The 20,156-nt window shown below is 35.9% G+C and overlaps 3 protein-coding genes across 8 annotated transcripts; 1 reads left to right on the top strand and 2 right to left on the bottom strand.

Moving 5' to 3' along the window:
* Nucleotides 1–156: 156 nt before the first annotated feature.
* On the top strand, nt 157–10,653 carry FCA (flowering time control protein FCA). Of its 5 annotated transcripts, none has more exons than XM_020683002.2 (19): nt 157–790; nt 987–1,057; nt 1,507–1,585; nt 5,422–5,504; nt 5,581–5,632; nt 6,048–6,109; nt 6,373–6,439; nt 6,814–6,893; nt 6,978–7,042; nt 7,235–7,294; nt 7,383–7,545; nt 7,912–7,968; nt 8,073–8,618; nt 9,089–9,286; nt 9,373–9,600; nt 9,674–9,712; nt 9,953–10,015; nt 10,096–10,150; nt 10,242–10,653. In XM_020683002.2, the coding sequence occupies exons 1-19, from the start codon at nt 325–327 to the stop codon at nt 10,247–10,249; spliced, it is 2,442 nt and encodes an 813-aa protein (XP_020538661.2). In that variant the 5' UTR covers nt 157–324; the 3' UTR covers nt 10,250–10,653. The 5 variants fall into 5 exon arrangements, with proteins under 5 accessions (XP_020538661.2, XP_012084108.2, XP_012084107.2 ...); XM_012228718.3 differs by having other exon boundaries at nt 6,042–6,109; nt 10,099–10,150; XM_012228717.3 differs by having other exon boundaries at nt 6,042–6,109.
* A 124-nt stretch (nt 10,654–10,777) lies between these two features.
* On the bottom strand, nt 10,778–12,116 carry LOC105643684 (peroxidase 40). 2 transcript variants are annotated; one of them, XM_020683004.3, is made up of 4 exons: nt 11,842–12,116; nt 11,574–11,765; nt 11,338–11,506; nt 10,778–11,246 (listed from the first exon to the last, which is right to left on the bottom strand). In XM_020683004.3, exons 1-4 carry the CDS (start codon nt 12,070–12,072, stop codon nt 10,858–10,860), a joined length of 981 nt encoding a protein of 326 aa, XP_020538663.1. In that variant the 5' UTR covers nt 12,073–12,116; the 3' UTR covers nt 10,778–10,857. The 2 variants fall into 2 exon arrangements, with proteins under 2 accessions (XP_020538663.1, XP_020538664.1); XM_020683005.3 differs by having other exon boundaries at nt 11,338–11,503; nt 11,842–12,115.
* A 3,087-nt stretch (nt 12,117–15,203) lies between these two features.
* WRKY48 (WRKY DNA-binding protein 48) lies at nt 15,204–17,077 on the bottom strand. The gene is made up of 3 exons (XM_012228716.4): nt 16,442–17,077; nt 16,106–16,249; nt 15,204–15,959 (listed from the first exon to the last, which is right to left on the bottom strand). The coding sequence occupies exons 1-3, from the start codon at nt 16,906–16,908 to the stop codon at nt 15,545–15,547; spliced, it is 1,026 nt and encodes a 341-aa protein (XP_012084106.1). The 5' UTR covers nt 16,909–17,077; the 3' UTR covers nt 15,204–15,544.
* Nucleotides 17,078–20,156: the final 3,079 nt, after the last annotated feature.

Below are 20,156 nucleotides of genomic sequence, written 5' to 3'. Positions count from 1 at the left end.
TTAACCTTAGCTCAGTAGAGGCCCATTAGCCTTAGCTCAGTAGAGGCCCATCCAAGTGATGAGTCTAGGCCTAGTCTGTAACAAACGTGGGCTCCGCCCAAGAGGCACAATCAATTTCATCATTTACTATATACGTATATACGTGTGACAAAAAAAGTCGACTCGAAGGTCAAGCGACCAGTCCAGAACTTTGTTCTCTTACAACGCTGCACCTTTTCCCCTCTTTATCAGCAGCAAAATACCGCACTTCACTGTCTTCCTCTCTCATTCCATCTCCTAAAACCCACAACTGCTAAATTAGGGCTCTCTAATCTTTAAGTTTACATGGATAGGCATAGGGGAGACCGATACGAGAGCGGAGGCGGAGGCGGCGGTAGCAGCAATAATATCAGCAGCAGCTACAATCAAGACTCCTACCATAATCGTCGACCCTCTCGCTTCTCAGATGGCCCATCTCGATTTTCTGATGGTCCCATGAACCGCTTTTCAAGCAATGGTAACAATACTGGTAGCAATTACGACCGCGGTAGCCCCAACTATCGTGGTGGTGGTGGTGGTCACCGCCCCTTTGACAGTCCTCCGCGTCATCCTCCACTTGCTGACGTTGGAGGTGTAGTAGGAGGATTTGGACCGGTAGGAGGCGGCGCTGTTGGTGGAGGATTTCGGCCAATGGGTGGCGGGAGTGGAGGGTTTGGGCCTAATTACCAGGCGCCTCCGCCGTTGCCGCCTCCGCAGCCTCTCTCGGGTCAGAAACGAGGGTTTCCATTTAGTGGCCGCGGGAGTTCTCCTGGTGAGCGTTAATTTGTTGATTAATGATTAGTGGTGTTTTAGTTATGTGTTGCTTTCGTATTTCTTTTGGGTATCAAGTGCATCAGTGATTTTTAAGAGTCTTAGTGAATTGGCTAGCATAGCATTAAATTTTAAAGTTAACTCTAAGACAATTAACTTTGGCCTTTGGCTTATGGTGCTCATGCTTTTTTTGCCAGATCGTCTTGATGGTGGTAATTTTGCCAAACTATTTGTGGGGTCTGTTCCAAGGACTGCTAGTGAAGAAGATGTAAGTCTGTTGATTGATGCATGAGCTTTCGACTTTGAGATTATAATGAACCATGTAATCAAATAAGAAAAGACAATATAAAATTCTTTTATGTGTGTGTGTATGAATGAAGGTGGTATTTTCATTTATGTTTCCCAACCCTCGTGGCTGGTCTGTAAGCTCATGCAGGATCAGAGTGTATGAACGATTAAGATTTCACTTGTTTTTCTTGTTTTCTCTGACATGTTTATCCTTAATCAATTTCTGGTGATTTAAATAGGCCATCTTGTTGTATTGACTTTGTTGCATCAGAAGCTGTAATATTAATTCCTTTTTGACATCTGAAATAATCACTTCTTGTGTTTACTTCATAAAACTTTTTTGAATGTTCTGATAATTATACTACTATGATTTATTTGGGTGTTATCTTTGTTCAAAATCACCTGTTAAAGATCGGTTATTTGATGCAGATTCGACCTTTGTTTGAACAACATGGAAATGTGATAGAGGTTGCTCTGATCAAAGATAAGAGAACGGGACAACAACAAGGTACGTATAAATTCAATTTTTAATGAAATAATTGTGATTCAAACCTATCTTATTTCAGGTCTCTAAGAGGCTGATGGGAGCAAAGTATGCTCATCTTTCGTCTCAGTTTGTTTTTGCAACAAGTTTCGGGCTTGTTGGTTTTGGTTGCAACCCCTTTTTTTTTGTCTACATCCTGTCAAAACAAGAAGGCAACACATGTAAACCTACTAAAACCAGTTTATGTATAGCAGTTTGGGACTTGAAGATGATTAGATCCTTCTGTCATATTGGCTGCAGCAGTGGGGGCATTACCCAACAAGTCAATTGTATTGGGAGTGTCTGTTGCCATACTGTAGCTTTTTTATGTCAGGATATTTATGGACAAATTTTGTACATGTAGTTACTTGGAAAAGAAAATACTTAAAATTATTGCTTTTTGGATGGTGTTAAACACAATGTAATTTGAAGGAATTTTGTGGTTTTTTCTGATGATCGTGATAGTGGGGGTGTTTAATTCTGAATGGCTTGGAATGTCTAAATATCAGCTTGTACGCTGCTATATGAGATGGATCTAGAATTGGATAGTTTGGCTTATATGATTGGTAACTGGATTAGATTTGCAATGTGGTTGTGGTTACATGTCCTGAAATTTACGTTGAGAATTATGAATGCGTTGTTGTGGGATGATGGATGGATGTTGTGCATGGTAATCATTTGATTATTTACTCTTTTAATATCCAAGGCAGTTGGTTTAGTTATGTATGATTCTTGGATGGAACGGAAAGCTTGTCTTCTGTTGTTAACTATAGGGAGGATGCTTGTAGTTCTGAGAAAAGGATTTGGGACTTCAGGTCCTTTTTGTTGAACATGTACGCGACAGTTTTTCACAATCATGTGTTGAGAAGTGTGGCTTGTTTTTGCTTTTCTTTTTCACAATCATGTACGCTATAGTTTTTCACAATCATGTGTTTTTGCTTTTCTTTTTTCTCTTTAAGATGGATGTCCAGTTTCATATGTGCTTGTTTCTCATATTTAGGGAGCAAGTTAGTTCTTTCACTTAGATATAGTGCAGAACATATCATTTTCATTGACACTCAGTGGCAGGATAAATGTAGCTGATGGTTTGGCATGTCAAACATGGATTTGGCCGTCGTGATTTGTGATGAGAAATTCGACATATTTTACAGATTTATGGCTTGCATGCTTGGCCTGTGTATTTTTGTGGTGCCTTCTGTTTATGGCTTAGAAAAACAAAGCATCCCTTTGATTTTCCTTATTCATTATAATTGAATGTTGGTGGTCTTTTCCTGTATATTGTAAGCAATTTGCACGACTTTGTGCCGGCGCACTTGCCTGATTCTTTAGTATGTCAAGCAGCTTATCGCTTTCATTTTTCTTTTTGGGAGGACTCTCTTTCTATAGGATGCTTGATAAATCTCAATTCGTCCTATATCCCTATGATGGCCTTTTATTTTTTTGCACGTTATCATGTGATGTACAGATAATGTTTTCTCCCAAATTCCCTATGATAATTTTTCTTGTTGCATGAGAAATGTGAATGGTGATCAAATTTTGTGTCTTTTGAACATTATATTGTGCCTCTGTGATGTATAGATTAAATGCTTATGGATGTCCTGTGTGTGTGCTTTTTGCTTAGAAGTCCAAATAAAGTTATATTTTAATATTTTGGTTACCTAGTACTAGCAGTTAAATGAGATGATGGTTCTCCCGTAGCCCTTATGGAGGAGGAAAGTTACAATGTCTAGTCGGTTTTTGTCTGCTTGGTTTTTTCGGGCACTGTGTCTCATTTTTAAATGCGTCTTTATTGAGACCTACAGGGGTTTGCATTTTGTTGAGACTTGGTTGGAAACATCGTAGTGATGACTTTGGTATGTGATTCTATCATTGTGTCACATGTGTTGCATTATCATTGGTGTTTGTGATGGCAACATCAATCTATATTTCCTCCCCCCCTCTCAATTAGTTGTGATGCAAGAGAGGTATGTTTGAATTCTTGTTTGCGCTTATTTGTAGGTAGAAGATAGAAGTAAGCTCCATTTAAACCAATTTTTCTAATCTGGATATTTAACTAACCTGGCGGACACTCTAATTAATGTGGCCATGTTTATATTCTGGGAGATACCAGTCTTGAGGGTAGCTGAAAGTGCTTGTATGACATTGTTGCTTTGTGATTTCGTTGTATCAACTATCAAGTGAGATCCCTCTTCTAGCAATGTTCATGAATCACCGTAATCAGATGATGGCCATTACTACATTCTAAATGATTGTTGCAACAGAAAACTTCAAGCATTTACTTCTCCGCAGAAATGGCTGTTTACACTATCCCAATTCTTGTTGTGCCCTGTACTCTTCCCTTCTTCCATTTATTTTTTTGGTGCTTTAGTTTTATTTGGTGTGTTATGGGTTTCCTAATCAACAGTGGGAGTACAGCCTGGAAATGTTTTATTAATAAAATGACATTTATTTTTATTCCTGCCTTATGGGATTTCATCTGTGCTAGACACTGCAAACTTGATGGTTTTGCTGGTCCTTCATTTACAATCCATTGGACACTGCAGTGAGATGATCTCATTCCGTCTAGATGATGTTCCTTGCTGCAGAATTGTAGACAAAACTGTTCTTTTTTTTTTTTCTGGGTTATTGGGCTACAGTCAGGAATTTTAACGTTTATGCATTTCATATGATAATGATTTCTTCATTGGCTTGCATCTTTGAAGCATATATAAGCTTATCATAAATGGCTTTACGTTCTGTTCTATGTTAGCTTTTTATCTACAAAGAAAGCAAGCAAGTAAAGGAAGAACATGGGTGATACTGTATATCAATACCTTTTCAGATGATAATGAAGCATGTATAATCTTATGACCCGTGCCTTTATGACTTATTCTCTTCTAAATTAGTTTTCCATCTACGAAAAAGGAATTAAAGGAAGAACATGGGTGATACTGCATATCAATGCTGAGTTGGTATGACATATGTTCCTCTGTGCTTGAGGGAGGACAATTATGTATTTCTGTTTATTGGAATGTGCTTTGGGCATTTTTCATACTTGTATTCATATACTTTCCAGCGGTTGTGTTCTTTGCTTGTGCGCAGGGGTTTTGGGAGGAGGCTTTTTGACTATTTGTATTGCATTGCTTATCCTAGACTATTAGTTAATTTCTCTTTCGAGTTTGAGCATTCCTTTCTATCATGTTACGAGGTTTTTAAATGGATGTGGAAACTTTTCTGTTTTTACTTTGGGCCATGTTCTCTTTATTTTGTTAAATAAAGTTTGATGGTAATTAAGATACCGTCGGGGCTTTAGTGTGTTGAGGGTGGGCCATTGAACTCAACTGGTTGCTTGCATAAGTTGTTTGTTAGTTATCTCCCTAGTTATCTTCAAGCAAATTACTGTTTTGAGTAAATGAATTTTGGTATTAAGTATTAGCCAGAATTTTTTCTGTCACAAGGTCGTGACAAAAGAAAATCTGTTGCATCTTCTGTACCGTTTCGACATGAACTTTTTTAGTCAAATATGCTATCAGGTTCTCTTTATTTTTATATCGAGATGCATTTGTACATATAGAATGCTTCAATTGCATTGATTTATCAAATTCTTGGAGCTTATATATATCTCCGTAAGTAGGGTCTTTCTGAATGTATCTGGTCCTTTCTCTGGATAACTGTCAATTGAATGCCCTTTACAACCTGATTATAACAATCAATGCATATAGTCTGCTCTGTTAATTGAAGCGTGTATCTAACCCGGGGGCAGCTGCAATATGTATTTGTATATATGCGTCATTGTTAGAAGTGTATCAATAAATCAGGTTGAAAAACTCTTGCTTTTGCAGGTTGTTGTTTTGTAAAATATGCAACCTCTGAAGAAGCAGATAGGGCCATCAGAGCTTTGCACAATCAACATACTTTACCTGGAGTGAGTTTAATCATTGTGCTCTTTTTTGGTTTTTGGGCCTGCATTGTTGTTTCAAATTTTAACGTTTCTTTTCCAGGGAGTGGGTCCAATCCAAGTAAGATACGCTGATGGAGAACGAGAGCGTCTTGGTAATAATCCTTGGCTTAATGGACTTCTCTGTTTCTTAATATTTGGTCTTTGGTTTCATGTAGAAAAATCATTGCTATATGGATTTTCCAGAACTGATCATTTAATTACATATCAATGTTGCATTATGACAAGGCCTGGGCCTGATAGACTCTCCAATATAGGTTTTGGCATGACAAAGCTTGCACTGTCTTTTTGCACTTAGGCGCAGAGCGTGCCATATTTTTTTTCATAAAAATGGAGGTTTTGTGCGTTAATGTTCCAGATCATGATATTGGAATAAAATATTTTCCAGTTGTAAATGCTAGCATGGGTGAAATTTTCATTTCTAAAGTGTAAGCTTTACTAGCAAAAGAGTTTATGCATTTGACTCATTTTATCTGAATGTTTTCATTTTTTTTTTCATGGTAGGTGCAGTTGAGTACAAATTGTTTGTGGGATCATTGAACAAACAAGCTACAGAAAAGGAAGTTGAGGAAGTATGTCATATGTCAAGCGGTTGAGTTTTTTCTTCTATCTAAAAATAAAAATGTGCAAGCAACATAAAATCCACGCCTCCCTAATTACAGTTGGCATGGAGGAAGCTTTTCTCCCCTCTACTAGTAGAGATGTAAAATTAGTGTTCTTTTTTTTTAGATTAATTGATCCTTGTTTTTGACATAAATAAGTCTTGTTAGTTTTGTAATTATTTCTTTGAAGCCATGAATAAAGTAAAACTAGTAACTAATGTTGCCTTTCTCAGATTTTTTCACCGTATGGTCATGTTGAAGATGTCTACCTAATGCGGGATGAAATGAAGCAAAGCCGTGGTGCGCTCTTTAAACCTTTTTTTAATTTTGAAAGAACACTAAGAATTTGGATTTTCAGCCTTGGTTATCTGCCATGCTATCCTCTTTATCCCTTAAGATATTTGTGGACTAATTCAAATATCTGATTCTAGAGTAATTACTTCTGATTTTCCTTAAACAGTTGCTAAATTAAGACGAGCTTCTTAATTTAGTGTTTACAAGGAATCAGATGGTTGATATGATTAATATACATCTATCAGCTTTACAAAACAATTGGCCACATTTCTTCTGCTGGTCTGGCATTTTACTTTTTAATGGTGTTTCTGTACATGAATCTAATGTCATTATATCTGTATTTTCCTGCTGCTGGTGCTTTTGTTAAATTCATTCTGAAGGATGTGGATTTGTTAAATACTCTCATAGAGAAATGGCCCTGGCAGCTATAAATGATCTTAATGGAATCTACAGAATGAGAGTAAGCTCTATTTTGTTTTCCTGGTGTTAATTTGACTGAATATTTTTTTTGTTGTGCATTTATTTATGTTTTTGTGCATCTTAGGGCTGTGATCAACCACTGACTGTTCGGTTTGCTGATCCTAAGAGGCCTAGGCCTGGAGATTCGAGGTTTTTTTGGCCTGCGTCTTTTTTCCTTTATGTTCAATTTCATTACATTTTCCCTCTTTATTCTTTAGCTCTTTTCAGAGGGGTTGTGGGAGGGAACAAGTGGAGCATAGGTCTTATATATTTTTATCTTGGAAATTGAACTTCAGATTATGGATAGATTTACACTTATATCATCTGTATGATTTCTCCTAGGGGTGGTCCTGCATTTGGGGGTCCAGGCTTTGGCCCTCGATTTCAAGCTCCAGGGCCCAGGTATTTTTCCATTCTCATTATGGTGAGGTTAGTGGTTCATTCAGCTTCTACTTTCTAACACCATGGTTTTCATGCTCATTCTTATTAGACCGACATCCAAATTTGGTGAACCTATGGGTGATCGAGGTACACCTAATGCTTGGCATCAAATGAGTCCGCAAAATATGGGGCCTTCTCCCAATGCTGGTGTCCGTGGTTTTGGGAGTCAGCTAATTCCTAGGTCTGGTGACCTATCAGTGCCTTCAAATCAGGTAAGGACTAATGGTGGTTATCTGATGCATTGATACTGTAGTATTGCTGCTGGTTTTGTGTGAACTGGAATGGAAACTCATTGTTTCTATTGGAAAAATGTCTTTTTATTTTATGGTGTACTGATTATCTGATCAAGTCCAGTTTTTACCTTGGTACACGTTTGTTGGAGCTATCATATTGTGGATCCTGACACAGCATATGCTGAAGTCCTGTTTGTTTTTGGCTTGCTGGGTTCTCTCGTTAGCTGCTTTTTTTTTTTTTTTTTTTTTTTTTTTTTTTAATTAACATTGAATTTGGTAGATGAACGGGCAATTTAGTTTCTTTTAGCTAAAAACCACGTATCATGATTTGTTGTTGAACTTTAGGGTGGTCCTTCTGATGGTGCTCCACAAGGACTCATGGGTTCTTCTACTGCCCAACCTGTATGTTTAACTTTTTTTTTTTTTTATTTTCCGATGCCAACATGTACTTCAATTGACCTTTGTTAAAAGATGGGAATGACAACATGTGTTTTATTTTTTGACAGGGTTTTAACCAACCTTTGCAGCAAGTCCCACCACCAGTCAGCCAGCAAATATCACCACTACAGAAACCCATTCAGTCTCCTCAGCGTTTTCCGCCTTCTCTTCAACTGCACCCTCAAGTGGCATCTTACTCACAGACACAAACTCCACTTAATGCTGGTCAAACACCTTTTACTCAGGCACCACCATTGCAGCAGTATCCTGGTATGAGCGGGCAGTTGTCTGCCTCTCAACCGCAGCTCCAGCAAGGAGCCTCATCTGTAACATCATTACAAGCACCTTTGAATGTCAACTTACATTCCCATTCTGTGTCTCCAATGACAAATCAACAGCAGAGGCCTGCTTCTGCTCAGCAGCCACTGCATCAGCCCCTTCAGCAGTCTCCTTCCCAATTAGCTCAGATGCTGTCACAACAGACACAGAATCTGCAAGCAACCTTTCAGTCATCTCAGCAGGCATTCTCGCAGCTGCAACAACAAGTCCAGATGATGCAACCATCAAATCAAGGTTTAACATTACAGCAGGCTTCCCAGCATGCTAAACAACAGGTAGGATTGGATTAGAGGGTAATAACTTTATTTAAAACTAAAAAGAGAGGGAGGGAGAGCTCAATGATGGCTTTGAACAATCGTGGAAAAGAACAAACGCATTAGTTAGGTGTGGTTCCTGGGTTCAATACTTGTCTTTTGTTGAACACAGGGAAAATAAGTAACATAGTTGAGATGGAAGGTTGATTCACAGAATTGTCTGGAGCAACTGCTTTAATATAGTTGTTAAGATGCAATGCAAAAATCATTTTGGTGTTTAAAATTCAGGCTGGGATGGTGATCATTTGCTCTCTATCATAAGATTAGGGCTATGTACATCATCTAATCTTTTTAACTAAAAAATTATCCCACCATAATTTGTCATTCTCCCACACCCTCCCTATTTTGTTTCAAACTCGTTATTTTGCTATACCTTTGTGTAAAATTTCTTTAACTTTGTGCTAAGAAGGTTGCATTTCCATCATTCTCAGTGGCCAGGGATTCCACCACAAACAGTTGCTAGTATGCCTCCCACTACGCTAGCTTCAGATATTCCTCCCTCTACTTCATCTGCTTCTGTTGCACCTGTAATACCCCAGCCAGCAGCTCCTGTAAAGGGCAATTGGACAGAGCATACCTCTCCTGAAGGGTTCAAGTACTATTATAACAGTGTGACTCGGGAAAGCCGGGTAAGAAATTAATTATTTGACTTGCTTTTACTACAAGCATTTTTTCGTCAAACTGACAAATGATGAGTTCTGTATGTGATGGGCAGTGGGAGAAACCAGAGGAGCTGACATTATATGAACAACAACCGCAGCAGCAGCAGCACCAGCAACAGCAACTGCTGCAACAAAAGCCTCCAGTTCAGCAGTCTCAAGCCCAGTCGAACACTCAAGTCCTGCCTGCTCATCAAGTTCCACAAGCACAACAGATGCCGCTTCAAACTCAGTTCCAACCACAGTTTCGCCACCAGCAACAGCTGCCTTCCTTTCCTTCACCGGTTAGTGTATATTCAAATATATAGCTTTTAAAATGTTAGTTTCCCATTGCTTACACTATTATTGGAAATACAGTTTGCTGCTTCTGGAGTTAGGGCACAACATGATTCTCAGGTAAATATAATCTACACAGAAAACAGTAGCATCTTGTAGAAAATTTTCTTCTGCAAAATTTAAGGCTAGTCAAAGAGGAAAACTTATTTATTTAGCCTTTTATATTACAGCTAATTTTCTAGCCCACGAGTTAATATTGCAGCTAAAGAAATATTGCTTCGACATGGTTCATCCTAGCATTGTTTCATGAGTTTTATCTTACTGTGGGGTTAATCTTCCTGGATCTTTCTGACTTTTCAGGAACTTGGTTATGCTCAATTACCTGCAGCCACTAGTTCAGTGAACGATCCAACACGCTTCCCGGTATCCACTGTTTGCTTTGTGTTCCTATACGTTTTCTATAATTTAATTTTCTACTTTGTTTATGAGGTCATTTCCTGCAGCAGGGACTTCAGGCTTCCCAGGAGTGGATGTGGAAACACAAGGCAGCTGGTTCTGGTAATTAAATCTGGCGCTAAATGTGCATTGTGATTTGGGATTTTCTTTCATATGGCTTTTCTCCCTAATGTTGTGTTGGTTTAACCTCCAGGATCATGAAGTGGAGAAGTGGATTCCCAGGCGGATGAGTGAAATATTGCTGCTGTTGAAATGCCTAGGAAGAGAACGGTGGTGCTCTCAGCGACAACGCAAAGAGAAGGCAGCAGCAGCAGCAATTGCTATGAGAGCTTAAAATTCTAAATGAGATGCAACTGTAATGGTTTTAACCAACCTTTAGTTTTGTTAGTTATTTTGGCGAATTTACTGTTGTATTAATTTAATTAGCAAATTAGCCTATGTACCATTAGTATTGGAGCAAGTTGTGTCCCAACTGTGTATTGTTGAAAGTAAAAAATTTATGTAACATGTTCACTAGTAATGAATATTATTACATGTAGCTTAAACCTCATATCGGAGACGTAAACGCAATCAATGATTGTGAAATAGAATGGCTACATTTGGTATTTTGTCGTCTCCTCCCTTTTCACTGTGTTTACTTGTTTGAAGCTGGGTTGAACTAGAAGATTTAGATGCTCTAGTAGTTATCGAGCTAATAATGTTGATGGGTTTCTCTATAAAGACGATAGATAATAAATAATACGGATTTTACTGGAACAAAGCATACAGTAATACGAGTATATTAGCATCTGTTGCTTTAGCTCTGAATTTCAATTAACTAGCCTACAGTTTCTGCGTATCTCCCCACCATTACCAGTCAGTGGCCCTAAGCTTCCCATTTTCAACATAGAATTCCTGAAATCGTCAAAGAAGAGCAATGGATCCTGTGCGTAGGATTCAACAATCTGGCGCGATTGATCATCGTCAGTCACCAGAGTCTGGTCAGAAGGAAGCAATCCCTCTCCTGAAAGTAGATTAAGGAAGTACTGGTTGTCGAATGTCGCCGGTGTAACCAAGTCGAGGTGTGCTAGTGTCGAGGAGCTGTCACAAAGCTGCTGGAGCGACTGAATGAAATCCAGGTTAACATCGGAATTGCCAGTGCCACCTTGTAGCCGAGAGCTGAAAGTCGAGCATCTTGCTTTACCTAAAGTGTGAGCACCTGAAACAAATTTACATAAACCAAAATGAACCATATTTCCTAAAACAGTAAACTCTAGTCATTAACATGTTAATTACTGATATAGCAATACCAGAGAGCGCAACCACATCATTTAGTGTGAGGCCAACATTTTGGAAATTAGCCACTAGTGTTGCAACTGTAGAATTTGGAGCTGGTAAAGCATTTGTGGCTGCAAATTTGCTAGCACTTAAGCTGTCCTTTCTACCCATCTGGACTTCCCAACTTGGTCCACCTGACTGCTAATACACTATTAATTTCTCACAAAAATAACCAAATAAAGATCAAAATCTCCATATATATATTTACCAGTACAACAGAATCTCTTGCAACAATTGCCAGGATATCAGCACAAGACACAGTTTGAGGACACACAGATTCCAATTCTGATTTAATAGAGTCTATCACTTCGAATCCTCTCAACGAATTCAAGTTGGGAGCTGCAGTTTTCTCACCCACGAAATTCTCGCTATCATCTAGCAACACTGAAGCGTCACATCCCTGCAAATTAATTAAATGGTTAATTATGACCATTCCCATATTTTATTACATACATATAATAATGTAAAGCACTTGCATTAACAAAGCAGTCGTGGAAGTGAAGACGAAGCAAAGAAGCCGCCATTCTTGGGTCTTGAGAGATTGCAGTTTCAACCCATGAGAAAATAATAGCTTCTGCTTCTGGACAGCTTTCTCGGTAAATGTTAAATTGCAGAACAAAACCAATATCATCTACACATGTTTCATTCAAGCTGGCTGAACAATGTGCAATTATCAAACACAATACTAATGATAAGTACTTAGACATTTTTGGGTCAAAAAACCAGTTGTATTTGAGTTACTGTGGTTAACAAGCTCTTCCATTATATAGAAGTTTGTGGTAGCGAGTTATGCTTGTCATATAGCAGAAAGTGGTTAGTAATTAGAAAAGGTCAAGTTCATAATTCACTGAAACCCTACACTACCTAATGCCATGTGACCTTTTGAACAAGTTCAGATTTTACTTGTAGCTTTTGAACTCTTCAATATCGATGAACTCATCCTTTTCATCCTCACATGGAAACAATAATTCAAGGATTAATCAAATCCATGCATATTTCGTAGGGTAAAGAAAAGAAATGGAGATCTCTTTTTTCTTTTGTTTTCTTGTTCATTTCTCCTTCTGATAAAAATTCACTAAATTAGCTTCAAGAAACTTTGCTCTCTAAACACAATCTTTTGCTTTCAGTTCTTTTACTTTTATATATATATGCATTAGATGAAAGATTAGACATGAACATAACACCACAAGCAAAATCTGTGAAAAAGCAGATTATTTTCCATCACCAATTTAATAATAATCCTCGTGACCATCAGTAGCCCATAATCTTTTCTTAAAACCATTTTTCCAATGGGGTTTTGGAAAGTAAAATTAGGCCATTCTTCTTGGGTCCTTTCTTAAAAAAAATTAATGGATTGATATTAATTTAATGAGAAACCAAGATTAATTACTGGTTCCATCCACAGATTCCTCCAAAGATAAGCGATGATTCTTTTTATATGAATCTATAAGATAATTATATGTTATTCATATATATATATATATATTTGGCAAATCAAGAGGAGCTAATGATTAAATATATAATAATTACAATAATTTTTATTATTTAATGTTTCAATCATGGTCACTTCTCTGATCACGAATCCCTCCGAGTAGTATTATTTAAGGACCAGATTCGGTTGAAAGATTATTTATTTATTTTAAAAAGAGTTGTTTGTTTAAGTGATGAAAAATAATATATATATAAAAAAAAAAGAAATATTTTCCTTCTCAGAATTAGCAAAGCATGTCACGTCAGCTTTAATTATAAAAGAATGGTTTCATAGTAGAGGAAAATTTCAATACTTAAAAGACAGAATTTAAAGTTATAGAGTACTTGATTCGAGTATATATATATACATATCTACCATAAACGCACCATACATGGTCTTAATTCTTTTACCATTATACTATAATAATCTCATTGGCAATACCACGAATCTGGCTTTCAATAATTTATGAACACATCGTATACATCCTAAAAATTAATTAAATAAATTCTTCAAAAAGTATTTTTCTTGAAATAAATAGAAGGGAAAAAAAAAATAATTCTTAATTAATTGGTTTCATTTATGCCATCTTTAACTTAATTAATTAATTATTTATAGAGATTCTATTCTATGCCCTTGTAAATTAACTTGCTAATAAGGTTATATTACCCTTAATTAAAACAAATTAAGGGGTAATTAATTAAATTAACATGCATGTATGTAGGAAGGAAGGATATGGTAAATGGTACGAAATCCCAACAGTAAATAAAAAGTTACCTAAAAGTTTTCTAACTCAAATGCACTTTTCTTTTCTGTAATCCAAATTAAAAACACAGGAGATGTGGAGGCTTTTAGGGTTGCAATATTTCCACTTTCCAATAAAGCGGTGCGTAAAGGCAAACAATCTTCCTCCCATCATTTAAAGAATATTCACTGCAAAACATAGCATGGCCATGGAGAGCTATCACATTGCAAGAATATATATCTTCTTTTTCTTCATTCTTTCTTCTAATTTTACCCTACCCTATTATGCATGTTCAAACATCTCTTCCTCTTCGTTTCCTCCCTTCTAAATTTACTAAATCCTATTCAATTTTTTTTATTATCAAGAGTGTCCTCTCATCTCACCTTTATTAATTTCGAATCGAGATACGATTATGTTAAAAGCCTTTTCAAAACATCGATTTCACAGCTGAATCCCATCTTTTTTTTTAAACTTCTATGGAGTTTCCATTCGATAATATTCCTCTCTTTCTCTACTATATGTATATACCTCGACTTCAAGTGTGAATGAATGCAAAAATTCCAGATGCTTAGAATTCATATATATATATATATATACATTTGAATGAATAATATTATTAATTATTTGAAAGGTTAATCTTCCATGGTTAAACAAACAGGAGTTGGAAAATTAGGGATGTTGATTAGACATTTCAGAAAAATAATCATTCTGCCACATCACCTTATCATTACTTTTGCAAGTTGTCATCATAAATCCTGCTCCACAATTTATCAACTCATACATATATACACATATACATACACATACACATACACATATACATACTTGTATGTAGTTAAATTGTATATTTTATCCACAAACAAAATCCTAATATATAGTACTTTGAATCATATTTTTGTACATGCATAAAATAATTTTTCACACTATAGATGCTTGTACATGTATTATATATGTATATGTATACATAAGTACATATATAGATGAATTCAGTACAAAACATATATTATAGCTAGGAATCCGGAAAAGATTGGAAAATTAAAGGGAAAGAGATAGTGCAGTGTTGGGCATTGAGGAGTGGGTGTCTCTCCAACTAGTCCCATAGATTAGACATAACAAGTGAGTAGCTACAAACCATGTATGGCTGTAAGTAGAAATTGAAGCAATTCATGAAAATCTTCAAGTAATTAAACGTGTATAAATCTGGGAACGACAATGCAATATGGACAAGGACTTAACAACTCTAGAAAGAACGACAATGCTTAATGCAAACCCATATCCCTACCAAAATCTTTCACCATCCTTAATTTCAATCACTCTCTCCATGTGTTTGCCTAAATGATCTTCACATCATCATTCAATGCCTCAATTTCCCCTCTGTATATATATATATATATATATATATATATAGCTTAAAGTGGAAGAAAGGGCCATCATTCATAAAAGCCTAGCATGTCTCGATCGATCCCATCTTTATTACACATTTTTCTGCATGTTAAAAGAGTGAGTTTAAAACCGGGTCTCCTAATTAGAGTCAGATTAGATGTGGAAACCCTAACCCTAAATTTGTATACATAGAACCAAGCAAAGAAAAGGAAGAAGAAGAACTGAAAGAAAGAACCCCAGAATAATTTAAAGAAATTGGTTAACTACTATATAGGGAAAATGATTATACAAAAACTCAATTAACTATCTCCATAATCGAATAATATGTATATTAGATATATATGTATCTCCGGGTACAAAGAATAAACACAAAAAGAACCAAAAAGAAAGAGAGAAGGAAATTAACTAGTCTCTGCATACGCCAATTAAAAACGCTAGTCATCATTTTCGAACCTCATATGTTGAGTGTCATAAATGTCGATCAAATGGGATATTTCTCCAGAGACAGAACCCTCCATCATAAGTCATCAGTTAGAGAATTACATACCAGTAACTAACATGCCATGCAAATAACCCTTTCCCTCTACTCCTCTGTAGCTTCCTTTCTCATCTGGGAAGGCACTATGTCCTGAAGTAGTCCATGGTCTCTAAACAAAGAAGCGGTTGAAGGACAAAACCGTCTTTCTTGATGAAAACTTGGAGAAAAGGAGGGACTATGAAAAGCAGGACTAGTAGTGCTGATGTTGAGAGAAGGCGTTGAGGTATACATATAGGCATGTTGGTGTTGCTGGTATTGATGAGGTTGAGGAACAATAAATGTAGAATTAGTAGCAAAAGCAGCTGAATCTTGCAAAATTGCAATACTTCCTCTTGGTGTTATTGGGCTTGGATGCGTGTGCTGCCCTTCATAAGTTGTAACAACAATGGTGGGATCTTCAGATGATCTCTCTACTCTTTTCTTCACACCACATCCTGCACTAGTGCAGCGATAATAGCTCCTGAAAAAATTATTAGCAAAAATTACGAAGGAACCTTTTTTTTAGAAAACACAAAGAAAAGAGAAATTAAGATTATTATCCTAAAACTTTTGTATATTCTTGCAACACAAGTAATAATGAGATTTAATTATTATATCAAAGAATACCTCGGATAAGGGCTATTTTTCACTGCTTTTTGGCCGTACTTCCTCCATCTATACCCATCATCTAAGTGATCAACTTCGCTCTTCGTCATGAAAGCAAATCTCGGCTCTCTTTGCCTTTTTTGGTTCTTCTTTTTGGGTTTCAACCTAAACACCCACAATAAATATTACACTTTCAGTATCATATATGCTTCAGCAGAAATTATAATTGCAGAGAATAGAATAAAACCCATCTCAAACACATATGATTTCTCTTCTCCCCTTTTTTTTTTTTAGTCGAAAACTAGCCACTATAGCCCGAAAATAGAAAAAAAGAAAAAAGGATAAAAAAGAACTCACTGTTTCTTGTTCTTGTCCTGATCTTGATCTTGGTCCTCTTCTTCTCCGGGTTTCTTATTAGCTGGTGCATCGTTATTAACTGCTTCATTAGAAGATGAAGAGATGGAAGAAGAGTTAGGAGTTGCCGGAGCATTCAAGACTTCCGATGATTCTGGAACAGTAGATGCCGGTGATGGTAATGGTTGGCTTGGAACAATCGGAGCTGGAAACCAATCGAATAAAGAAGGACCAAAATCTTGGTTCCTATCAAGCAAGTCCATGAAGCTTAAAGACTCTTTGTCACCTATATCACATGGCATGATGTCAAAGATACTGCTAGTTGTGGTTGATGATGTTATTGGTATTACGGTGGATGATAAAGCTAAACTGTTACTACTACTCGGCATCTCTTCACTCATCATCAATGTCGAATTTGCCATAGAAATAGAATTCCCAGACTTTATCATTTGCTCCCCTCTCTTCTCCATAGATATATATAATCAAATCTTGCATATATCAAAAGCACATATTCTGCTTCTTCATTTGAGTATAGCACTTGTTCTCCTTTTCTCTTTTCTCTCTCCTTTTCAGGTTTATTAAAATATATATATATATATTATTATTAAAATAAAGAGAAAGATAGAGAGAGAGATTGAAACAATGGAGACTGTTGTTTATTTATTTATTTTCTTTTAAGTGTGAATCGTTACTTTGGGTTGGGATTTTGGACAACAGCTTGGAGTAAGGAGGTTTCCCATTCGGAATGACCGGCATTTGCCAGTTCTTTTTGTACGAAGGTAGTGGATTTGGGCCGGTGTTGTGCATTAATTGCTACAATATAGCTTCTGGGTCCACATCTTCTTACGCGGATTTTTTGACTGCTTTTACCGGTTGCGGGTAAACCAGTCTTTTTAGCTCCACGTGGATTGCTTAAAAGGGTGTTTATCTAGCTCGTGTGCAGGTGATCGCTGCATTTCCACCGTTTTTTTGAGTTCCTCTCCCGGGCCGGGCGGCTGTCTTTTTCCTTTTTTAGCTTTTAACGGTAAAATTATTAGTCAAAAATTACTTAATTGACCCTATGTGCCTGATTTGATTTCCTAATGAAAATATTTAGCATGTTTTTTTTTTTTTAATCTAAAAAAACATTTTAACGATCATCCCTATTTTCCTTTTCGAGTTGAAAACTGTTCTGGTTTTTTTTTTTGCCTCTTTGTAAATACTTTTTCGTGGAGAGAGATTTTAATCATCCATTCTCGAAAGGTCCATCTTTTGCAAAATATATTATAAGTTGCATCTTGTTTTATGTAGAAATGTTAGTTGATGTCAAAGTATTTTTTATACAAAAAAGGGTTATTTCGTCATGTAATTTAATTAACGAAAAGAGAAAATTTTTTATCAATTCCAATAAATTTCTTAAAGTTCAACTTCACCCATTCTGAGAAAAGATTTTAAATTTATTCTCTTTTATACTGTTATAACTTTATCAAGTCCTTTGATAATTGGCCAACCCCAATAGGAATTAGAAGCTCAAAACTCCTTTTTCTTAGTTTGACATTTCGAAACATTCAATCTAAGATGAAGAAAAAAAAAAATATAAGGGCATTTCTGTAATATTACGACAACACTCTGTTCAGACAAATGCTTTCCATACACAGAAAAAGACTTTTTTTAAAAAAAATATGGAAAAGGATAATCAATAATAACAAGCTTGTTTCGAGCGTGCGAGAGAAGTTTCTGGCACGTATGGACATGAATTGCACATGCTGACACAATCTCCGCGTCACTAGACCTTCTTTAATCGTTTCTCGGTTCTTCCCCGACAAGCCAACACCGTCGTTTGACCACAGTGTAAACCGTTTTAATCAAAGGGGCTTGCAAATTTCGCTGTCTGATTAATTTGTAAAATTTTTATTTATTTTTGTAGCGGTCGTCGCACCTCTTCGTAACTTCTCTGCATAAACGTATTGACGAGAATAGGTCAATTTATGAAAATTCAGTCCAGAATTTATAATTTTTGTGATGCTTAATTTTCTATCATGAGAAAATATTAATCAATTAATTAATTTGATGATTAACTTGTAAATGGACCTCCTAAGATTGGAAAAGTGAGCCATTAGAAATGACAAAAACAGAAAATAAAGCACTCAATCATTTAATTTTGCTTGTGTATATATATATATATATATATATATATATCCCCACAAAAAAGAATATAAATATATGCATGATGGAGCCCCTCCCCTTCATGTGTCATACATAAAAAGCATAATGGTCATCTCAGGGCCAACCTGGATATTACGGAAATAAATTCTAAAAAAAAAAAAAAAAAAACATTTAATTGGAATACACTGGGTATAAATTTAACAAAATTAAATAAATAAAAGGGGGAAATTATTGTATCCTTTTCTTCAAATCATGAAGCACGTACTGTGGCCTTTTGGTCATAATCGCCAAGTAGCTTAATTAGGTCGATGTGTGGGACATTCAAAAAGCCAGAGACCTCAAAAATTATTCCACGTGTAAGCTTTCTGCTTCTTCTCCTGGGTGCATATATAATTATAAATGTGGGCATTTTAATTTTTATTTTATTTTCTTTCCTTTCTTTTCTTTTCGTAATAAATAATGGGACTTCTGTTTGTTTGTTTGAAAGCACATGCACTTTTACGCGGTTTTAGTATTATTCTTTTGTTAGGGTTTGCTTCCAATACACGCCCTTCTCTGTGGCTTTTCACTTATGCTTCTTTTTAGTTAAACTACATTTCTTCTCTCGCAATCAATTCATCAATGACCACTAACTGTCAGCTAATCTGGCCATAACCAGAAGCTTATAAAAAAGTTTTTGAAACTTTCTTATTAACTCATAATTCAAGATTGGAAACAAAGCTACAAGTATTCTTGTACAACGTACGTGTTACAGAGTTTTCTGTGTAATACTCGAAATTTAATTAGTCATTAAGAAATTCCAAATTCGTAATTGTTTAATTAAATTATTAAGTGGAATATATAATTAATATGAGGATTAAGAAGAAGAACAGGGTTACGATTCAAATAATTTTAAATTTTTAATCCTTCTGACTTTAATGAGTTAATTATTAATTAATTAATTAATTAATTAATTAATTAATAGAATAGGTAAATGCTATATATATACGGACAAGACAAGTTGGGGATGTTGCTTAGAGAGAAAGTATGGGATCCGAAAAAGAGACAAACACTAAACACAGTCAGTCGTTCGACAAATAATAAGGTGAGTGGCAGGAAGAAGGAGACTGATTTTCATTCCGTTTCACATGCTAGCGTTAGCGTTTGCGTTTGCGAGTGAAAAACACAGCATATAATAAAGCGTGGATGGGTCATAACTGATGATCGGACACCGACTCTGAAATTATTCTGGAGCTGGGTCCTACGTAAGATTAACCATTGTTTTAACTGTATCGACCGGTATGTTTTTGTTTGGGAATCTAAGAGTAATGGTCAAAACTCAAAAGCCTCTTTAGGTCAAACTCTTTGATCATTTGTATTTGTCAGTTCAACAACAAAATATACGTATTATTATACAGCCTTTGATATAGATGATTTAATTAGCATATATATGTTAAATCAATTAACAAAATTTTCAGGCTACATAAAAATAAAATAAATAAATAAATAAATGAAAGGTTAAGATTCCTCCATCTCTCTCTATATATATACACTAAAATTTCGAATTAAAAGGAAGAATCATTAGCCTTTAGGG

This window comes from Jatropha curcas, chromosome 7, assembly GCF_041381405.1.
Source record: "Jatropha curcas cultivar XTBG-Jc1 chromosome 7, XTBG_Jcur_1.0, whole genome shotgun sequence".
NCBI lineage: Eukaryota > Viridiplantae > Streptophyta > Magnoliopsida > Malpighiales > Euphorbiaceae > Jatropha > Jatropha curcas.
The sequence above is the reverse complement of the archived record's forward strand: the minus strand, read 5'-3'. Positions and strand labels throughout refer to the sequence as shown.

Coding starts and splice junctions, on each gene's coding strand:
- FCA (XM_012228717.3), top strand. CDS start 325: ATGGATAGGCATAGGGGAGACCGATACGAGAGCGGAGGCGGAGGCGGC. Junction 7,295..7,382: donor TTTCAAGCTCCAGGGCCCAG/GTATTTTTCCAT, acceptor CATTCTTATTAG/ACCGACATCCAAATTTGGTG. Junction 8,619..9,088: donor CCCAGCATGCTAAACAACAG/GTAGGATTGGAT, acceptor CATCATTCTCAG/TGGCCAGGGATTCCACCACA.
- LOC105643684 (XM_020683004.3), bottom strand. CDS start 12,072: ATGTCTAAGTACTTATCATTAGTATTGTGTTTGATAATTGCACATTGT. Junction 11,766..11,841: donor TCCACGACTGCTTTGTTAAT/GCAAGTGCTTTA, acceptor ATTAATTTGCAG/GGATGTGACGCTTCAGTGTT. Junction 11,507..11,573: donor CAAGAGATTCTGTTGTACTG/GTAAATATATAT, acceptor ATAGTGTATTAG/CAGTCAGGTGGACCAAGTTG.
- WRKY48 (XM_012228716.4), bottom strand. CDS start 16,908: ATGGAGAAGAGAGGGGAGCAAATGATAAAGTCTGGGAATTCTATTTCT. Junction 16,250..16,441: donor CAGGACAAGAACAAGAAACA/GTGAGTTCTTTT, acceptor GTGGGTGTTTAG/GTTGAAACCCAAAAAGAAGA. Junction 15,960..16,105: donor AAAAATAGCCCTTATCCGAG/GTATTCTTTGAT, acceptor TAATTTTTTCAG/GAGCTATTATCGCTGCACTA.